This window comes from Meriones unguiculatus, chromosome 1, assembly GCF_030254825.1.
Source record: "Meriones unguiculatus strain TT.TT164.6M chromosome 1, Bangor_MerUng_6.1, whole genome shotgun sequence".
NCBI lineage: Eukaryota > Metazoa > Chordata > Mammalia > Rodentia > Muridae > Meriones > Meriones unguiculatus.
The window spans coordinates 158,597,775-158,618,415 of NC_083349.1; the positions used below are offsets into that span (position 1 = coordinate 158,597,775).

General features: G+C 38.0%; 1 protein-coding gene across 1 annotated transcript; it reads left to right on the forward strand.

Moving 5' to 3' along the window:
* Positions 1-1,212: 1,212 nt before the first annotated feature.
* LOC110541255 (olfactory receptor 7G2-like) lies at positions 1,213-2,175 on the forward strand. Its single transcript, XM_021628038.1, has one exon. It carries the CDS (start codon positions 1,246-1,248, stop codon positions 2,173-2,175), a length of 930 nt encoding a protein of 309 aa, XP_021483713.1. The 5' UTR covers positions 1,213-1,245.
* The last annotated feature ends 18,466 nt before the right edge of the window (positions 2,176-20,641 follow it).

Genomic DNA, 20,641 nt, shown 5'->3' on the forward strand with positions numbered 1-20,641 from the left:
ATCCTTTATGTATGGATCTACATTAAATATGTATTCATAAATAAAAGGAGACATATTACTCTTCACTTAAAGAAAGCAACCCTCCTGTTGTGGTCAACAGTGTAGTGGAACATGATACTAATTAAAACTTATAAAAGGTAAGTGCACATATTAGTATTAATTTACAAAACAACATTTATGAAAGCCAGGTTAAATGCTATACATGTTCTGGTGTTCCAAGCTTAAATGTGTTAATTTCAAGAGAGTATAGAAATATGATTTAAAATAATCCTCTTAAATAGAATACTGTGATAAAATGAAGCACATTGTGGCTGTGTGGTTATGTCCCTAGAAATTAGAAAGTTGAGTGACATATGAAATATGGAGCTTCAAGTATTATAATACTCAACTCAGAACACAGAAGAAAACCAGATATCAGACTTTTCCTTTGCAGGTTGTGTGCATTGGTTACAAGTAATCATCTCATTAGTGTGTCTGGAATGTGAACCAGTTCAACTGTAATTCAATAGGCACAAGAGATGATTCTGGGTCAAGTCAAAGTGTTTGGCCATTGCTTTTGATTATGAATTTGTTACATTGATTACAGTAATTCATTCTGCTTGAAGGTGTGGATTGACTTAAAGGGAAGTATACTTGCTTTATTACTCATTGCGGTCTCATCAATTGTCAGGATATTTGCAAATATCTTGATGCTCAGTAGATTGAATAGATATTAGAACACAAATAAACAAGAGGAGTCAAGGCCAATCGTAGGGGGAAACCTGAAGTATTTTTGCAATTCACCTTATGTCTAAGAAGGGTTTTATTTTATATGCATTAGCTCTCAAGCTTTAGAGGAAGAAAATTCAATGAATATTTTTATTTTTATTTCCATTTCTTTTCATATGCTTGTGTAAGTGTGCATGTGTCACAGGTGAGATAGTACATTTTAGAAGCCAGAAGAAATCAACAGTTCCTGTAACTGGTAACAAGAAGTTGTGGGCTTCCAGACAGCAGTATTGGGAAACTAACCTAAGACGTATGGAGGAGGAGGAAGTGCTTTTAATCAAGGCACCAACTCTCCAGGCTTTAGTGGGAGTATTTATTTAAAGATACATACTTCTCATAACTGTGGAGCCAATTAAAAGTAAGTGAAAATACTATCATACTGTTTTTATCTGTCCTCTACTAATGTGATGTTGTTATTCATCATAAAACATTAATATCATATTTTCATTGCACATTTTGTCGATATTAATCAAATATATGGAACCTGTAAACCAAACAGGTATTTCAGAATTCTTTCTCATGGGACTAACTGAACTGCAACCCTTCATCTTCAACTTGTTTCTGTCCATGTACCTTATCACCATCATTGGAAACCTACTCATTGTACTGGCTGTAAGCACAGACTCCCGCCTCCACACCCCCATGTACTTCTTTCTATGCAATCTCTCTTTTACTGATATCTGTACAAGCACGACGACAATACCAAAGCTGCTGTTGAACATCCAAGTACAAGACCAGAGCATCTCTTACATAGGCTGCCTGTTCCAGGTGTGTTTTATATTGATATTTTGTGTTTTCGAAAGCTGCCTCCTCACTGTGATGGCTTATGACCGCTATGTGGCAATTTGTCAGCCTCTGAGATACACAATCATTATGAACCCTTTCTTTTGCCTCTTCCTAGTATTTCTTTCCCTGCTCGCCACCACTATAAATGCACTACTCCACACTCTTCTGATATTGCCTCTGTCCTTCTGCACAGGGCAGGATATCCCCAACTTCTTCTGTGAACTTGGGCAGGTCACCAAGCTTGCTTGTTCTGATACATTTATCAATGTTCTTTTTATTTATATTGCAACCACTGTATTTTCTGTTATCCCCCTCTCTGGAATCATTTTCTCTTATATTCAAATTGTGTCTGCTGTTCTGAAGATCTCATCAGCTGGTGGAAGACATAAAGCTTTTTCTACCTGTGGGTCTCATCTTTCAGTGGTATCTTTATTCTATGGGACTGGTTTAAGTGCATACATGAGTTCTACAATTTCTAACTCTTCTGTTTGCAATGTAATAACATCCATGATGTACAGTGTGGTCCCTCAAATGCTAAATCCTTTTATCTACAGTTTGAGGAGCAAAGAAATCAAGGGATCCTTGAGGGAGCTCATTATTGGGATCATTTGTTTTGCATAGTTTTGTGTTTTAAAGCACTGAGGAAGAACCTGTGGTAACAGTTACAATTCAGTGAAAATGTATATACCCTGTCTTAAAGGGAGATACGTATAGCTATTGGATATTAAAGAAGAGGTTTAAGCAGGTTTGGTGTCAGACATAAATTTAGAGTCAACTGACTTTACTGTTTGGGCCAGAATGAATTGTATCCTATAAGTACACCTACTTTGGTTCAGATTAATAATATTATAATCCATTAAGTAATTACTAAATCTCTAAAAGGTATATATCTTTGTGAGGCATTACAGTTTTCTCTATACTTGGTTTCATTACTTTTAAAACTCAAAATCCACACAATTTTATTATATTAGTGTCTTAAGATATATAACAAGAACATTTCCATTATAAGAATGCTATTTGTTTTCAAAGAAAAAAATGTCATTCTAGTATGAGAAGAAAATGTTTGTTACAAAATTTCAGAAACTGTGGGCATATACTTTCAGATATAGATAATCATCAGTTCATATTTGAGATAACCAGTTCACGCTTTATGTTTTGCTCAGTCTCTAGCCAGTTTTAGACATTGAAGATATCCCATATTTAGAGGCTATCTGAGGCAACACCCTGAGTATCTGTTTTGTAGCTATTACAGTGAAAATACAGAATCCCTAATATTCAGGTAGTTGACAACACTTAAGAGTCTGAGAAAACCCTACAGTGACAACATTCAAAAGAGTCCTCCAAAGTATTATACTTGCAGCAAAGTTTCTGGGGAGAGGATTCATTCTTATGGAAGTTAAATTGAACAGAGAGATTCTAGGATGCAGCACTTGTAAGCCATCTCTCACGGTGATGCAGGCCTCCTGGTCTTGAAGCTGTTATTGACTCACTCATGTTCTTTTATGAATTTATTGGTCCAGCAAGCTACACAAGTGTGAAGGTATTTTTTTACTTTAATTAGTAACCTGCTTGAGTAAATAGAACTGTTTTCACCTTTTCTCAGTAAAGTCATACGAAATCTTCCCTCAGTCCATTACAATAAATTTTTCTATGAAGTAAGAAACAACAACAACAAAGAATCCTGCCATTGCTTGAGTGATAGACATCAAATTGACAAGCCCATATTTTAATTCCCTAACTTGTGGATTTTATCTTACATGACAGCACTGTAAATGCCACTTAGGACAAAGATATTTGTTTATAGCAAAGAATTTATCTCAGATTATTTATGTGGGTGCAAATACAATTACAATTATAAGTAATTTTGTTGAGAAGAGAGGTTGGATTAATATGATCAGTACATTTCTTTTCAAAATAATATGTTAGATATTATTAGAGTGGGTATCGAATCTTTGTGTATGCCTGTACAACTTTTTGCAACTGTTTACTTCCTTTAATCCAGACGAAGCTTAGTGAACAAATTCTCCATTTTGGCTATTTATTAATTGTATTTCTGGCATTACTCCAATTCATCCTTTTGTGATTTAGCAACTATTATGTACTTTTTTGATGAATTATGTCATGGGCAGTGGCAACTAAAAATATCCAGTCTTAAAAGTTTGATGAAATGTGAACAAAAGTTTGTTTCACTGTAAATAAATTTGTTAAAAGAGTGCCTTTCAAATCTTTATGTTTTAGATAATAGCTGTATATTTGTGGTTAAATAACTGTCTTCTAGAGCTTAATTGATCTGAATTGACAAATTCATTTCCCTGTCCACAAGTATATACCCTGATAATCTTACATTACAAGGATTTTTTTTGTTAGAGATTACAGTTTCTTCTAAGAGATTGACATTCATTAAACATTTCTGACATTTGTAAAATGTGCGGGCTTGCTTTTTTTCAAATTTTTTATGATATATTTCTTGTGGTCCTGCTCACACATGTATATGACCTGGGCACTAGAATGGGCATGTACCATGTTTCTATATTCATGTCAAGACATAATTTCTTATTCTTATCATCAGGTTTTCTAAACCCTTTGCTCTTGTATTTTTTTATATCTTTGGGAAATAATATAAATGTAACTCAAAAATAATCTTTATGTAATTTTAAAGTTGCTTATAAAAATAATAGCTATAATAACTAAGTCCTCAAAAAGACCACCTTTTTATTTAGTGATATTTGGATGGTACTTCCTGCTACATTTTACCACTGTTTAAAGGTTTTAAATCCTTCAATGATCAAAATTACAATGGAGCTTTGGTGAAATGAAAGTTTTCAGAATGTATGTAACACCTAATCTAATGCTGTTCATAGACAAATCCATGTGATGGTGCAATTATACTCTCCTCTAAAGTCATAAGACATGTTTTTCCCTAAATAAAGAAAAAAAAAATCATCTCAAGGAATTTCTGATTGTGGTGTAAATACAGTTTTATCCCATGCTCATTTATGCCAAATTTTCCAATAGGAGTCTCTAGTGGATAACAATTTTCTCAGGGTTAAAAATTCGATACTACGATGGAGCAGCTGAGAGTGGCCATTGTCATGGTAAATTCTACCAGAGTGGACACAGGACTAGCCACAGGATTATCATCATGGATTGCTGCAGCCATGAATCATCTGAAGGAATGGGCGGGCATGGGAGCGTTAGCAGGCCTTCTGGTGTTGGTCTCCTTGGTTTGCCTGTGGTGTATATGCAAGATTAGAGTCTCACAACAGCGTAATGCAGCCATGATCATTCAGGCCTTTACAGCCATTGAAGCAGGACAGTCTCCCCAAGCATGGTTGGCTACCATAAAAAGCTAAAATGTTACACTCAGGATGCGAGGCTAAGCACTGCACTCAGGGTCAGCCGCTTTGGACCCAGAGAAGAACATGTCTGATTGCATGCGGGTTGATGCCCCAGGTCCCGCCTCTGAGAAAAAGGTATCAGACGGGTCTGATGCTCTTTGGGTGGATGACACCTAAACGAACATCGGTACAAAGTCCCAATTTATTTCTAATATCAGAGATCAGACCTCTACTCTTGCCTGATGCATCTAAAACAAAAATGGGGAACTGTAGAGAGCTACTGAATGCTATGCCTTAAAGATGGAGCTGGTTTCCGCCTTCCACCTTCCCGATGGTGAGTGCTCTCTGTCACGAACAACTCCACATTTGGCTAAGGCTGAGGATCTGGCTTGCTTCCATGTATGTGGACCTATCTGCATTGCCCACGTGGCACGCTGGGGTTGGCTACCCAGAGGCTATTTAAGCTGTGGGCTGGCTTTCCCCAGGGTCAGATGATTGTTCAAGGTTCCTGAATAAACTGCATTAAAAAAAAAAAATCCCATCTTGGAGAGACACTCAATATGACTTGGGATGTTTCAAAGGGAAGTGAAACATCTCATCGTCCAGAGATCAGGAAATCCTAAAGAAATGTTCCTTAATACTCAGAAAGTAAACAACATAGAAGCATTGGGAATCCTCACAACCAGCCTCTTCCTTCCCAAGATTATGAAAGCAGTAAAGACCCTTGAGGAGACTCCGTGAAGATGAGCTTCCTGAAGAGGTTCAGACAATTCAAGCTGTCTATGAGAGACCAATATCATCCCAGATTCCTGAAAAAAACACTCTGACCTATGGAACTGCATGAAATTTTTGCACAAATGAGGGTTCCCCTGCTACAACAACTAATTACAGTAAACCCACTGGTTTGTTAAATCGGGTACCAATAGTATTGTTTGTCATCTATTCCCTATCATAAGTGATTAGATGCTAGTTCCCGAGAATGGTGTCTCAGAACTATGTCTATGTTATCACTAAGACTGTTGGTATAATGTTCTTTTGAAATTTATACTCCTTACCCTTGTTCATTCAAATGCTGATTTCTCCTTCCCCCCACTCTCTGGTTTCAATCCGGACATTGCATTATGATACTTATTCTAAGCATCCTGTCTCAACTGTGTGTAAACTTCCAAAATAAAGCAACTAGCCACAATGGTGTGTAATGGGAGGAGCCAGAGGACAGGAAAGAGGGGAGGAGTTAGAGGGCAGGAAATGAATGGGAGGAAAGCGGGAGAGGAGAGCTTGAAGAGAGAGCTGGAGGAAAGATCTTGGAACTATATGGAGAGATAGACTGGACCTAAGATATCCCTAAAAGCAAGTATAATGTGGGAAATCTAAATGTTAGGAAACTATGAGGGCTTGGAGGTTTAGGATGGAGTAATTATTGCCCAGCATTGTATTCTAGGTTAACTAAATAAACCCAGTCTCTGTGTGGTGATTTGGTTATACAGCTGTTAGGCTTAACAGCAAGCTTTACTAGAAGACATATCAATAGTAAATATTAATCACTGCTTACAACACTAGACAATTCTTTTTCCTGTAATTTTGTAATTATCCAACAAAAATATAATCTGATTAGTTGTCTTGCAGCTTCAATGTGGCTCATGCATTGATCACAAAGCCATCCACCATGCTAACAGTTGTTTTCTCTTTGTTCTTTCTTAGAGGTTTTACTGATATTTCTCAGTGATCCAGGCACTGAGGCTCTGTTAAAATGTGAGGTCATACATAATTGTCAAATAAAAAGTTGCATGCAGAAGAATGAAATGATGAATATAAAATGAAATGAATAATATCAAATGCATGGATTATTTGTAAAGTACACCCATGACAATAAGTTTCTTATCTAGAATGTGTGACGAACAACTGAATGATAAAATCTGAAATAGTCCATTTTAAAATGTGCTAAATAGCTGAGTGAACATCAGGGTTAGTGAAGCCTTTGCTTGGCAAACATGAGGACCCAAATTAGATCCCTGATACCCTGTAAAGAGCCAGACACAGCATTGTATGCCCATTAAATGCCAATGCTGGTGAAACAGAGGACATAGGATGCTTGGGGAGCAGGGCCAGCCAGTACAGTTGAATTAATTAGATTCAATGAGAAACAATGTCTCAAAATCAGTGTGGAGAATGATTGAGAAAGAAACCCAACATAAATGTGTGTCTTCTACGTGCACAGTCACATAAATTACCATGTGAATATACATATGCAGGGAGGAAAAATGGGCTAGGCCTTTGAATAAAGATTTCTCCAAGGAATACAACACATAAATAAATATGCCAGAAAATGTGAAAAATGTTCAAGATCAGTTAACTAGGTATCTCTGTGCCACAATAAAGAGGATGGCACATTGAAATGTTCCTGTAGCTCAAAATAACAGGGAAACTAGATAAATTGATAATGGGAGGCCTTAGGCAAGCTCTAATGTCTAAGCTACAAAAGTCCTTGGACACTGGAGTGAAAAACATTACCACTTCAAAGCAAAGCACATAAGGAAACCACATCACCCCACCACAACCGCTTATGGTAACAGAAACAACAGTCATGGGTTGCTTCCGAGAGAGATGCATAGTTTTGTAATGTTGCAAAATGTAGTACCATGTAGTTTTCTCATTAATTAAAGCGTAAAATATCATAAGAACTCATCAATGTGAATATTAATTATATATCTCAAGAAAAAGGTATAAAAATAAGTGTGTCCCTGTTTACCACAATATTAAGCATAGTACGCACTCAGTCTTTGGAATAAATGTACATGTCCATGAACAAAGGAAAGAATAAAGTAATATAAACATACAGAATGACTGCTACTCTGTCATGAAAACCATGTAATCTTGCAATTGATGTGATCTTGTTGGTGACAAGAATAGACCTTGGGAAAAATACTGACCTAAGTGAATACATCAAGAATATAATGATAATGACTGAATGGTTTCTATGTTGGGAGAATGTAGCAAAACTGATCACACAGAAATTAAGAGACTACAATTGCCAAAGACTTAAGGAAACAGTAGGAGAGGTGAAAATAGTCAGTGCATGAGAACAGAATCATTTTTGAAATCAGTTAAGATGTTTGAAAGTTCATTTATACATATATAAACAGAAAGGCATTGTATGTATGGAAAATTAGTATGAGAGATTTCTCAATGTTCTCATCATAAAATCTGATGAAGACTTAAGGATTGTTACAATAATTACCCTGGTTTATCACTACCCAATGTACTGAACATTGATGCTAAATATTTTAATAAAAATGTATAAAAATTATTCTAAGAAGCTTTAGTCAGGGTATTTGGTACTGTTCCCAGAAGCCACAGTTACTTTTTTCTGAGATTATACTTACAGCATTTCTCTCTTTCCTAACCTCCATCCAAATTCTTTCATGTACCTTATTTTGCTCTCTTCCAAATTCATTAACCCTTTAATAATAAGTATAATTACAAGCTTTTATGTATACTTATTTTGCTAATTATATCCTCCTATGTCTGTATAATGTTACCCCTTTTTATGCTTCCAGGTCTAACCATTTCATATTAAATAATCAATTGGTGTTCTCATCACTAAAGAGTATTTCTCTTACTCTCAGCATTCCGTATTTGCCTGTAGTGCTCTGTGTAGGAATGAGCACTCCTGATCTTTTCTCCAACCATCTTGACATCTCCATTGGTGTTCAGCATGTTCAGCATTAACTTAGGCACTGGTGTTGCTGAGACTTTATGGGAGTAGCTTCAGATATTACTAAAAGACATTATTTCATAGCAAAGTCTCTGATCCTCTGACTTTTAAAATAATTCTGCCCTCTCTTCCACAATGTTCCCTGAGCATTAAATGTGGAAGTGTTCCCTAGGTGCATGCATTGTCACTGGGCTACACAACTCTGCATTTTTATTGCTTTTCTTTATATGTTTATTGTGAGAAACTTGTTTGATGAAGGTGAAGATTACATTTGTTTGTAAGTATAAATACAAATGTTTAGACTGATACTTAGTGTTATGCTGCACCCTTAGGGGTTTTGTGCCATGCTCATAATTGATGTGATCCATAGACATCATAGCTGAGTAATACTGTTACTGGTCTCCCTCATTTGGAAGCTTGCATGTTGCCTTTGGGAACCATGAAAGCTACTTCTCAAAGGAAAGAAATCCAGGTCAGTTCCAGATCAAGGATCTCTGGCCCTGTTGTAGAAGTGCATTCATTGTCTCTCTTTACATCTTACCCTCCAACTTCTACCTCTTGAGAGCAACTAAGGACAATAGAATAGGCTAGATACTTGGGGAATTTCTTGGATAGACATGGCAAACAACTCAAAAAAAGGTTTCTCATTCTTGTGCTTGGGTTTTTATTGGGTTGTCTTTGGCTCTTGAAGGAAGCATTGTCATCCCAGATAAGAAAAGTTTATTAAACTCAAATATGTATATTTATAGATATAGTATGTATATTATAGGTTTTATGTTTATATAAAAGTGACTTACCAGTTTGCAATCCTACCTTTTCATTTCAACTCCTTTTTTGTTGTCAGTTTTGTTGATTTTTGCCATTTCACTTTGATAAGATGAGACCTCAAAGTTATTTTGATTTGTATTTTCTTTTTTGTTTAAGTTTTTTGTTATTCACTTTACATTATTGTTGTAGCCTCATCCCTCCTCCCCTCCCAACCTCATCCTCCCCCTCTTTTTCCTCAGAAAATGGGAGCTCCCTTTTCTATCCAGCCTAGCTTATCAAGTTGGATCAAGACTAAGCATGTTGTCTTCCCCTGCAGCTTGACAAGGAAGTCCTACCAGGGATCAAAAAGTTGGCAAGTGAGTCTGTGTCTGATGAGATCCCCACTTACCTTACTAGAGAACCCACAATGAGGCCTAAACTGCCCATCTGCTACATCTTTGTAAGGGGCCTAGGTCCAGCTCATGCTTGGTCCCTGGTTGATGGTTGATGCGTGACCCTTGTAAGGAGTGGGATGATTGTGTAACAGGCCATGCCTTAGGCCTGTGGAAGAAATAATGCTTTTATCAGCCCCTGTGTCCAAAATACCAGTAAAACCTTTTCCTTCTATTTGTAATTGTAAGGTTGTTCTGGTCTTAAGATCAACTACCAAATGAGCAAAATCTGTTCCTGTGGAACCGAGTCCTTTTGTGCCCCTTGGTGTTTCAGTAGATGAAAAACAGTCATGAAGACTTGGGAGGAGGACTAATTGAGCAATCCTATCTCCAGGAGAAATAGAAAATATGCCTGGGGCAGGAACAAAGCACCTGGAGCTGTCCCGTAAAATCCTGATCTAAAATTCCAGGATGGACCATAAGTCCTTTTAAAGTGAGAGAGGAGCGACCCAAAATAAGACCGACACTTCCTTCAGGCAGGGGACCTTCAAACTCCACTGGGACAGGTTGCACCCCCATGTGTGGCATTAATGTGTGGCTCCGGGTTTCGGCACCAGATGTTGGAAGCCGCGTGATCGTCTCGCCGGCAGAAACGCACACAGACACAAGGATCCTTCCGCAACAAATCTTTATTACAGTCACGCGATGAAAGGAGGAGAGGAGAGAGCCAAGGGCATTGGCCGAGGGACGCCGCGGGCCGCGGCCGGGGCGGGCAAGCCCCGGGCGGGGAGAGGGGAAGGAGGAGAGGAGAGAGAGAGAGCCCCGATGTGGCACTGTTTATATAAGCCCTGGTCGCACCTAAGTGACGTGTCAATACCCTGATTGGCTGCTCACTCTTTACCCCGTCTGATGACTCGGGCTTGGCGTGCTTAGCGTGCTTACGCAATTTGCGCATGCATACTGGAGGCTGTTTACAGTTTTGAGGGCGGAATGTCAGCGCCATCTGGTGGCGTCTGAGTCTCAGCTCTCCACAGGATACATTTTGGGTCAAAGTTTCTGTGGGTAGGTTGGTGTTCCCATCCCTCTGCTAGGAGACTAGTCTAGTTAGTGGGCACAAAGAATTAAGAGGGTGGAGAACAGACCTGAGGAGAGCAAGGGCGAGAGGACAGAAGGACTGTACAGAAAAAAGAAATTGACGGTAGAGTTATCTCTCTGACAAGCTGGAGACCTATGTCAAGGAAGGCCCCTGAGAGGATATGAGGGGATTCAAGCAGAGACTCCTAGTAGCAGAGGCCATAGAGACTAAAGAGGACATGCACTGACTTGATTTGTATTTCCATACTTGCTAGGGATGACAAAAAAATTAACAGGTTTTTATACCATTTTTTCTAGTGATAAATTTTTATTTCAGTCCCAGAACCATTTTTAAATGGTTGGTTTGTTTCATTTTTTGTTTGTTTGTTTGTTTGTTTGTTTTTTGTTTCTTTGTTTTGACTCTTTGTCTATTTCAACTCTTTATATCTCCTCTCTCAGATATATAGCTAGAAAATTTTCTTATTCTGTGGGGGTTTTTTAGCTGTACAGAAGACTGTGAGTTTTATGAAATCCCACTTGTCAATTGTCAGCCTTAATTATTGGGCCAATGAAGTCTTATTCATAAAGTCTTTTCTAAAATATACATCTTATAGGGTCCCGGCTTGGTTTTCTTCTAGTAATTTCAGTCTTTCAGGCTTCCTTTTTAGGTCTTTCAACCATTTGAATTAGTTTTTGTACAAAGTAATAGATATGGGTCTAATTTCTTCTGCATGTGAATATCCACTTTACCACTTTATGCGGCACCATTTACTGAAGATGCTTTCTTTTCTGCAGCTTAGGTTTTTGAAACCTTTTAAAAATATTAAGTGGCCAAAGTTGTGTGTATTCATTGTTGTACATATCTGATTTTTGTTTTCACTCTAAGATTGAGTAATATATCTTCAGATCTGGAATGATAATACCCCCAGCATTGTTATTTTGCATACAATTATTTTGACTATTTCAAGTTTTTTGGATTCCATATTAGTTTTAAAATATTTTTTAATATTTCTGCTAATAATGAGACAGAAATCTTTATTAAGATTTCATTGAATCTGTATATAGTTTTTGATCAATGGTTATTTTTACAATATTAACTTTACCAAGGCCATGAACAAGGGTGTATTTCCATTTTCTACTGTCTTTTTCTCTGCAAAGAGGTAAAGTTTTCACTGTAGAGGTCCTTCACTTCCTTGATTATGTCTTCCCAGGCATTTTCACTTTAGTTAAGGCTATTCTCTATGGGAATGTTCCATGATCTACCCCATATTCAGTACTTGGACCAGGTAGCACATCCTGTGTACCAATCCAGTCTCCTCTCTATACTTGACTTCATTCTACAAGTCACTTTTAACAAGACACAGGAATGAATACCTTCCATTTTGCCCAGCATTCTCTGTCCATAACAAACTCAGAATGAAGCTCACAGACATCATCTCATAACTACCAATAATATGGAAAAACAAGCCAGTATCTCCTTTCCAAAATCTACCATTCTTTTAGAATTATTTGCCAATAAGAATTACAGAGATGAAAACCACAGAATTAAAAAACAAACAATAAAAATATCATCAATGAAATCAAGAAGTTTAAACAAGACATGAAGAAACAGCTTTCTGAAAAAGGATCACAAGGTGAATGAAGGCTGGCATGATGCCAAAAATGCACAAACATAAAGCTGATGAAAATGACAAAGGTAAACAAAGATTGAAAATTCTATTTTCCATTTCCTCTTACCCTTTTTTAAAATTTAGTTATTTATTCCTTTACTCCACAGTGGTAACCACCTTCCTCCTCTCCTCTTGGTCCCTTGCGTCCCTCCTTCCCTCATTCCTCTACTTTCTCCCCCTGACCCTCAGAAAAGGCGAACCCCAAAAGCCCAACTTAGCACAGTCCTATTAGTACTACGTATTTCCTCTTTCACAGTGTCCTGGCAAGGCCGCTCCAACAAAGGGAAATGATCAACAAGCATGCAACAAAGACCATGTCAGAAGGGAGGATGCAAGATGGTGGTGCCCATAGCACAATGCTCATGATCAGCAGGGCAGCAGTGACTGCACATCTACCAACAGACCTAACTGTGAGCCCCCAAACACCAGCAATTGTGTTCCACCGGTGAGAGGAATCCCCACAGTGAGGTAAACAACCAGGTCTGACCACAGGTCACCCAGCGAACCCCTGGAAAAGGTACCAGGTTCCTGCAGGCACTCGGGTGCAGTACACATGCCTTCACTCTGTGCTCACTGTCCCAGACTGAACTGTGGAACCCAAAACACCACAGACTGGATCTCCCAGTTGTGAGAAAACCCACAGTGAGAGAATTAATTGTTATGCCCGGATCTTAGGGTCCCCAAAGACCACCAGGAGCCACACCATGTATGCAGGAGCAAAGAGCTTTATTTGGGCTTAAGCTCTGTCTCTTGACTGTCACCAACACAGTGGATCAGGAAGGAAAGCCCCAAGCAGATGCAAGGTAGGGTTTTTGTTGGCGTTTGAGCAAGTATTTCTGCCTTAGCAGTATTTTCCTGTGCCATAAATGCTCTACTACACAGTCTGTGGACTGCATTTCTAACATAACTGACACTGACCAAGCTATCTATAGACCTCAAGAATGTTAAGTGTTTTCCTGTGCCATGAATGTTCTACTACAAGGTTGGTTGGTTGCCCAGCACAGATGGCCCATCCTGAGATAATATATCTTCCTATTCTTGTGGTTATTTCCAGGCTGTTTCTTGGGTGGAGGATTTTATGGTCTTGTCCTTGGAATTGGCAACCTATGGCCTAGTTTTTCTTTTAAAGTCAGGCCTGGTCCTAAAATGGAGACAAAATGGAGTTTATGTCATCCAATCATTCTGCCCCCTCTTTTGGTTTTACCATGGGGCTAATCATAGGCCTTTTTGAGTGTCTGTCTTCTAGGTGACAGGGTTTGAGTGTTTATAAGACCATAAGCTGAACTGTGGAGATAAATATTATATGACAACTGGCATTATACGAATATATGTGTGTGTATGTGTGTGTGTGTGTGTGTGTGTACTCCTTTTGACTTAGCATTTCAACCTGTTGAGTAAGATAATAGGCAAGGCTCTCTTTTTCTGTAACTTCTTCGAGCTGACATTAGGAAGAGGTTATTGGGGGCCCAGGCTAAAATGCTAGTCAAAGGCTTTTATGGGCTTTTAATGGGGCTTTTATCAGAAGCATCTAATAAGCAATCCAGCTGAAGTAACAGGGGGGCATTACATCGCTGGCATGGTTTATATCAGCTTTCAGCAAGTCCAGATCTCAGCAGCTTGCAATCCACAGGTGATCCCTAAATTGAGTCTGCCCCTCGCCAAGTCCACTGGTAGGGGACGATCTCCTCCCCTTCCCTCTGACCCTAGCCTATCAGTTCTCATTAGGAATGGCTGCATTGTCTTCCTCTGAGGCCTGGTAAGGCTGCTCATCCCTCAGGGGGAGGTGATCAAAGAGCTAGCCACTAGATCATGTCAGAGACAGTCTCCATTCCCATTACTAGGAAACCCACTTGGATACTGAGCTGGTTCATTGAGAAAATCAACAAGACAGACAAACTATTAGCCAAACCAACTAAAAGGCCAAGAGATAATATCCAAATTAACAGAATCAGAAATGAAATGGAGACATGACAACAGACACTGAGGAAATGAAAAGATTCATTAGGTGTTATCTCAAAAGCCTATAACCACAAAACTGGAAAATCAATATGAAATGGATAATTTTTAAAACATTTGGGTTTTTTTAAAAGATTTTTCTTTTGTTTTGTTTTATGTACATTGGTGTTTTGACTGTGTGTGTATCTCTGTGTGAGGAGTTACAGACAGTTGTGAGCTGCCATGTGGGTGCTGGGAATTGAACACAGGTCCTCTTGAAGAGCAGTCATTGCTCTTAACCTCTGAGCCATCTCTCCAGCCCCCTGAAATGGATTTTTAATAGACTTCATATACCAAAGTTTAATCAAGATCAGATTAACAAATTAAATAATCCTATAACCCCTAAGGAAATAGAAGCAATCATTAAAAGTCTCCCATGCAAAAAAAAAAAAAAAAAAAAAAAAAAAAGCTTAGGAAAACATAGGTTCAGTGCTGAGAAGGTATATTTATTTGTGTTTGGATGGAATTTGTGTTTGGAAGGAATGTCCACTTCATTCATAATGTTAGTGAGTTTCATTATTTCTCTGTTTAGTTGCCATATCAATGATCTGTCCATTGATGAGAGAGGTCTGTTGAAGTCTCCTACTATTAATATGTGGGGTTCAATATTTGATTTAAGCTTTAGTAATGTTTCTTTTACAAATGTGGATGCCCTTGCCTTTGGAGCATAATTGTCATCTTGGTCAATTTTTCCTTTGATGAGTATAAAGAAGTGCCATTCCCCATATTTTTTTATTAATTTTGGTTGAAAGTCTATTTTATTAGATATTATTAGATTTATTAGATATATTTTATTAGATATTTTATTAGATTAGCTACTACTCCAACTTGTTTCTTGTGTTTGTTTGCTTGGAAAACCATTATTCAGCCCTTTTTTCTGAGATAATGTTTGTCATTATTGCTGAGGTGTTGATCTATTTTTTAATTTATTTATATTTTATTAATTAATTTTTTATTAATTTGTGTCCCAGCTGTAACCCCCTCCCTCATCCCTTCCCAATCCTACTCTCCCTTCCTCATTTCTTCCCATGCCCCTCTGTTGTATATGGTGTTAATATTTGCTATTGATATATCTTTTAGTAAAGCTGCGGTTAATCCTAAACAGCTGTATAACCAAATCACCACAAAGAGACTAGGATTATTTTATTTTTATTATTAGTTACATTTTATTAACTCTGTATCCCAGCTATATCCTGCTCCCTCATCCCCCCCACCAATCCCACCCTCCCTCCCTCATCTCCAAGTCCACTGACTGGGGAGGACCTCCTCCCCTTTCATCTGAGCCTGTTTTATCAGGTATCTTTGGGACTGGCTGCAAAGTTCTCCTCTGTGGCCTAGCAGAACTGCTCCTTCCTTGGGGTGTGGGGAGGTCAAAGAGCCTGCCATTGAGTTCCTGTCAGAAATAGTCCCTGTTCCCCTTACTAGGGAAAACCAATTGGTTACTGAGTTACCACGGCTACAACCAAGCAGAGGTTCTAGGTTATATCCATACATGGTCCTTGGTGGAGCGTCAGTCTCAGAAAAGACCCCTGTGCCCAGATATATATGGTCCTTGTGGAGCTCCTATCCTTTCCACGTCATATTAACTCCCCCTTCTTTCATATGATTCCCTGAACTCTACCGAAGGTTTGATTATGAGTCTTAGTATCTGCTTTGATACACTGCTAGGTAGAGTTTTTCAGAAGCCCTCTATGGTAGGCTCCTGTCCTGTTACTTGTTTTCTCCTACATCCAATGCACGTCCCATTTGTCTTTCTAAGTGAGGGTTGATCATCTTACCCTGTATCCTCTTTCTTGTTTATCTTCTTTAGGTGTATAGATTTCATTATTTTATCATATCTTATAGGTCTATATAAGTGAGTATATACCATGTGTGTCTTTCTCCTTCTGGGATACTTCACTCAGAATGATCTTTTCTAGATCCCACCATTTGCCTGCAAATTTCATGATTTCCTTGTTTTTTATTGCTGAGTAGTATTCCATTGTATAAAAATACCACAATTTCTGTATGCATTCCTCCATTGATGGACATCTGGGTTGTTTCCAGGTTCTGGCTATTACAAATAAAGTATCCTTAGCCATCATGGAGATGCAAACCAAAACGACCCTGAGATTTCACCTTACACCCATCAAAATGGCTAAAATAAAAAACTCAAATGACAACACATGCTGGAGAGGTTGTGGAGAAAGGGGAACCCTCTTCCATTGCTGGTGAGAATGTAAACTGGTACAACCACTTTGGAAATCAATCTGGTGCTTTCTCAGACAATTAGGAATAGTGCTTCCTCAAGACCCAGCTATACCACTGCTAGGCATATACCCAAAATTTGCTCAAGTACACAAAAAGGACATTTACTCAACCATGTTTGTAGCAGCTTTATTTGTAATAGCGAGACTAGGATTTATTTAGTTAACCTAGAACACAAAGCTGGGCAATAGTTACTTCATCTTAAACCTCCAAGCCTGCATAGTTTCCTACCATTCAGATTCACCCACTATACTTGCTTTTAGTGCTATCTTAGGTCCGGATCATTTCTCCACCTCATTCCAAGATCTTTCGTCCAGCTTCTGCTCTCCCAGCCTCTGCTCCTCTTCTCCCTCCTATTCTTTCTTCTCCTCCAGCTCCTCCCCTCTTCCTCCTACTCCTTCCTCTCCTCCTGCTTTCTTCCTCTCCTTTGCTCAACACTGTGGCAAGTTGTTTTAATTGACAAATTAGAGAACAAATAGTGGCATGTTTACACAAAGTTGAGACAGGTGACACACAGAATAAGTATCACAATGCAATGTCCATATTGAAACCAGATAGTGGGGGAAAGAAATCAGCACTTGAATGAACAAGGGTAAGGTGTATACATTATACCAACACCCCTCCCCAAATCCACTGGTAGGGGAGGTCCTCCTCACCTTCATTCTGACCCTAGCCTATCAGGTCTCATGAGGAATGAATTCATTGTCTTCCTCTGTAGCCTGGCAAGGCTGTTCTCCCATTAGGGGGAGGTGATCAAAGAACCAACCACTGAATTCATGTCAGAGACAGTCCATGTTCCCCTTACTAGGACACCCACTTGGGATACTGAGCTGCCATGGGCTACATCTGTGCAGGGGTTCTAGGTTACCCCCATCCATGGTCCTTGGTTGAAGTATCAGTCTCTGAAAAGACCACTGTGCCCAGATTTTTTTGTTTTGTTGCTCTTCTTGTGGAGCTCCTGTCCCCTCCAGATCTTTCTATCTCCCCCTTCTTTAATAAATTCCCTGCACTCTGCCCAAAGTATGGCTATAAGTATCAGCATTTGCTTTGATACTTTGCTAGGGAGAGTCTTTTCAAAGGCCCTCTGTGGTAGTTTCCTGTACTGTTGCCTGTTTTCTCCCACTAACTATGTCTGTCATGTTTGCCTTTCTCAGGATTGATCATCTTGCCAAGGGTTCTCCTTATTGCTTAATTTCTTTAGATGTACAGATTTTACTGTTTATCTTATACTATATGTCTAATATCCACTTATAAGTGAATATAACCCTGTGTATCTTTCTACTTCTGGGCACCTCACTCAGGATAATCTTTTCCAGTTCCCATAATTTTCCTGCAAATTTTATGATTTTCTTGTTTTCAATTGCTGAGTAGTATTCCAATGTCTCGATGTACCACACTTTCTGTATCCATTACTCAGTTGAGGAACACCTACGCTGTTTCTAGATTCTGGCTGTTATGAAAAAGCTGCTATGAACATGGTTGAGCAAATGTCCTTGTCGAATACTTGGACATCCTTTGATTATATGCCTAGGAGTGGTATAGCTGGATCTTAAGGTAGCACTATACCTAATTGTCTGAGAAAGCACCAGATTGATTTCCAAAGTGGTTGTACAAGTTTACATTCCCACCAGCAGTGCAGAAGGGTTCCCCTTTCTCCACATCCTCTCCAGCATGTATTGTCACTTGAGTTGTTGATCTTACCCATTCTGATGGGTATAAGGTGAAATTTCCCTGATGATAAGCAAAAACAATATAAATCCTCAAAGAAATAAAAATGCATGTTTTCTGTATTCATCAATGATGACTTCTTGCCATCAGAATTATTAAAATTAGTAATTACATTAGTAAAATACATAGTAAATAGAATAAATCAACATAACATTGAGCATTTTTTAAGTGTTTCTCTGCCACTCTGTACCCCATTTTTAATTGGATTGCTTTATTTGTTGCTTTTTAACATCTTGAGTACTTTATGTATTCTGGATATTAGCCCTCTGTCAGATATAGGATTGGTGAAGATTCTTTCACAATCTGTAGGCTGTTTTTTCATCTATTCCTATTATTCTTAGATTTCAACTTTTCCTGGCGTTCTTGATTTCTTGGATGTTTTGTGTTTTGAACTTTTCAAATTTTACTTTTTTTAACAGATGTATCAATTTATGCAAGTGTATCTTTTTTTACACAAATAATGTTTTTTATTTTAAATATTTTTTATTTCTGAGATTTTTTAACTTTTTTTATTTTTTATTAATTACACTTTATTCATTTTGTATCCCTCCATAAGCTCCTCCCAGCTCCCCTCCCAGTCCCACCCTCCCTCCCCTTTCTGCATGTGTATCTTAAGCACCAGAGATTCTCTCTTCCATCTATTGTATTCTGTTGGTGATGCAGACCTTTGTGGTTCCTGATCTTTTCTCTAAGTTCTCCAGCTCCAAAATTTTCTTCGCTTGTGTTTTCTTTATTGATTCTAATTCTGTGTTCATGTCTTGCACCATTTCCTTCATCTGTTTGAATGTGGATTCCTGTCTTTCCGTGGTAGCCTCTATTTTTTTGTTCATTTCCCCTCTCTATGCCGCTATTTGTGCCTCTACATGTGCCTTTATTTGTTTGGCTGTATTTGCCTGTATTTCTTTGAGAGCTTTGTTCATGTTCTCTTTATGTGCCTCTAACAGCTGGATAAGCATAGATTTGAGATAATTTTCTTGATGTCTCCTAAGATTATGCTTCAGTGCTGAGTCATACCTGTATGTGTTACTCTTCTCTGGGCAGTGGTATGGTGAAGACGTAAGAAGCTGGACAGAATTGGTTCACTTGTAAAACATCTGTTTCATTCCCCTCAATCTTCAATAGTTTTCTAATTTTGCAACAGTATATAAAATATTTTATTATTCTAATGTTTCCTGGAGTCTAGTTATAGCATCAATTCATGTTTGGTCAAATTTGAAATACTTTCTGAATTCTCAATCATATAATTAACTTATAATGGCAAATACAGGAGTATATGAGACCAGGTTATTCTTGGTATTCAATTACAGACTCTTACTCCCCATTGCCTAGCAGACCTTTACCTGAAACTATATTCTAGGAGATCACAGAAAAAGAAGGCAGATACCATGATGATGCCCCTACCTATCTATTTCTCTGCTTATATGTTGGAATCTTTTTTAAATGAAAGCAAAAACAATATAAATCCTCAAAGAAATAAAAATGCATGTTTTCTGTATTCATTAATGATGACTTCTTGCCATCAGAATTATTAAAATTAGTAATTACATTAGTAAAATACATAGTAAATGGAATAAATCAACATAATATACTTGTACTATCCTTCAACTTTCAAAGAGAAGAAATATTTAAATTTCTCTAAATATGTCATTTTGTATTGCTATAGATACAGATTTATTATGAAAAGTATTCATGTTGTTCTTATTTTCATCCTGTTTACTATATTTTTCTATTATCCATGAGAACCAAGCAGCTGACAATTTTTTTATTTTCTTGAGCATACTCATTTTAAGTATACATAATAAACGTAAAGAGGATATAAGCATATCAATGTCTGTCCTACATTTCACAAGTGAGTAGAGAAATCTGAAAGTGCCATTCTCTCTGCCCTAATTTTCTCCTGAAATGCAAACAGAACCATGTATATCCATCACTAGATTGTCAGTGCACACCCTGATGTTCCCTTAGCTCACACTGTGGCATGTGAGAATCTCAGTATTCAGCCTCCAGTATTAACAGATCATTTTTTCAGAACATTTTATGGACTTCTATGAAGTGTTTTGCTTCTGAAAAATGCAAAGCAGCACATATATGGAGATCGAATGAATCCTGTAAAACTAAGTAAATTTTCAAATTAATTAACAAGTATAGCATGCTTTTAAAGTTACAAGTACAAAAGCTATG

Coding starts and splice junctions, on each gene's coding strand:
- LOC110541255 (XM_021628038.1), top strand. CDS start 1,246: ATGGAACCTGTAAACCAAACAGGTATTTCAGAATTCTTTCTCATGGGA.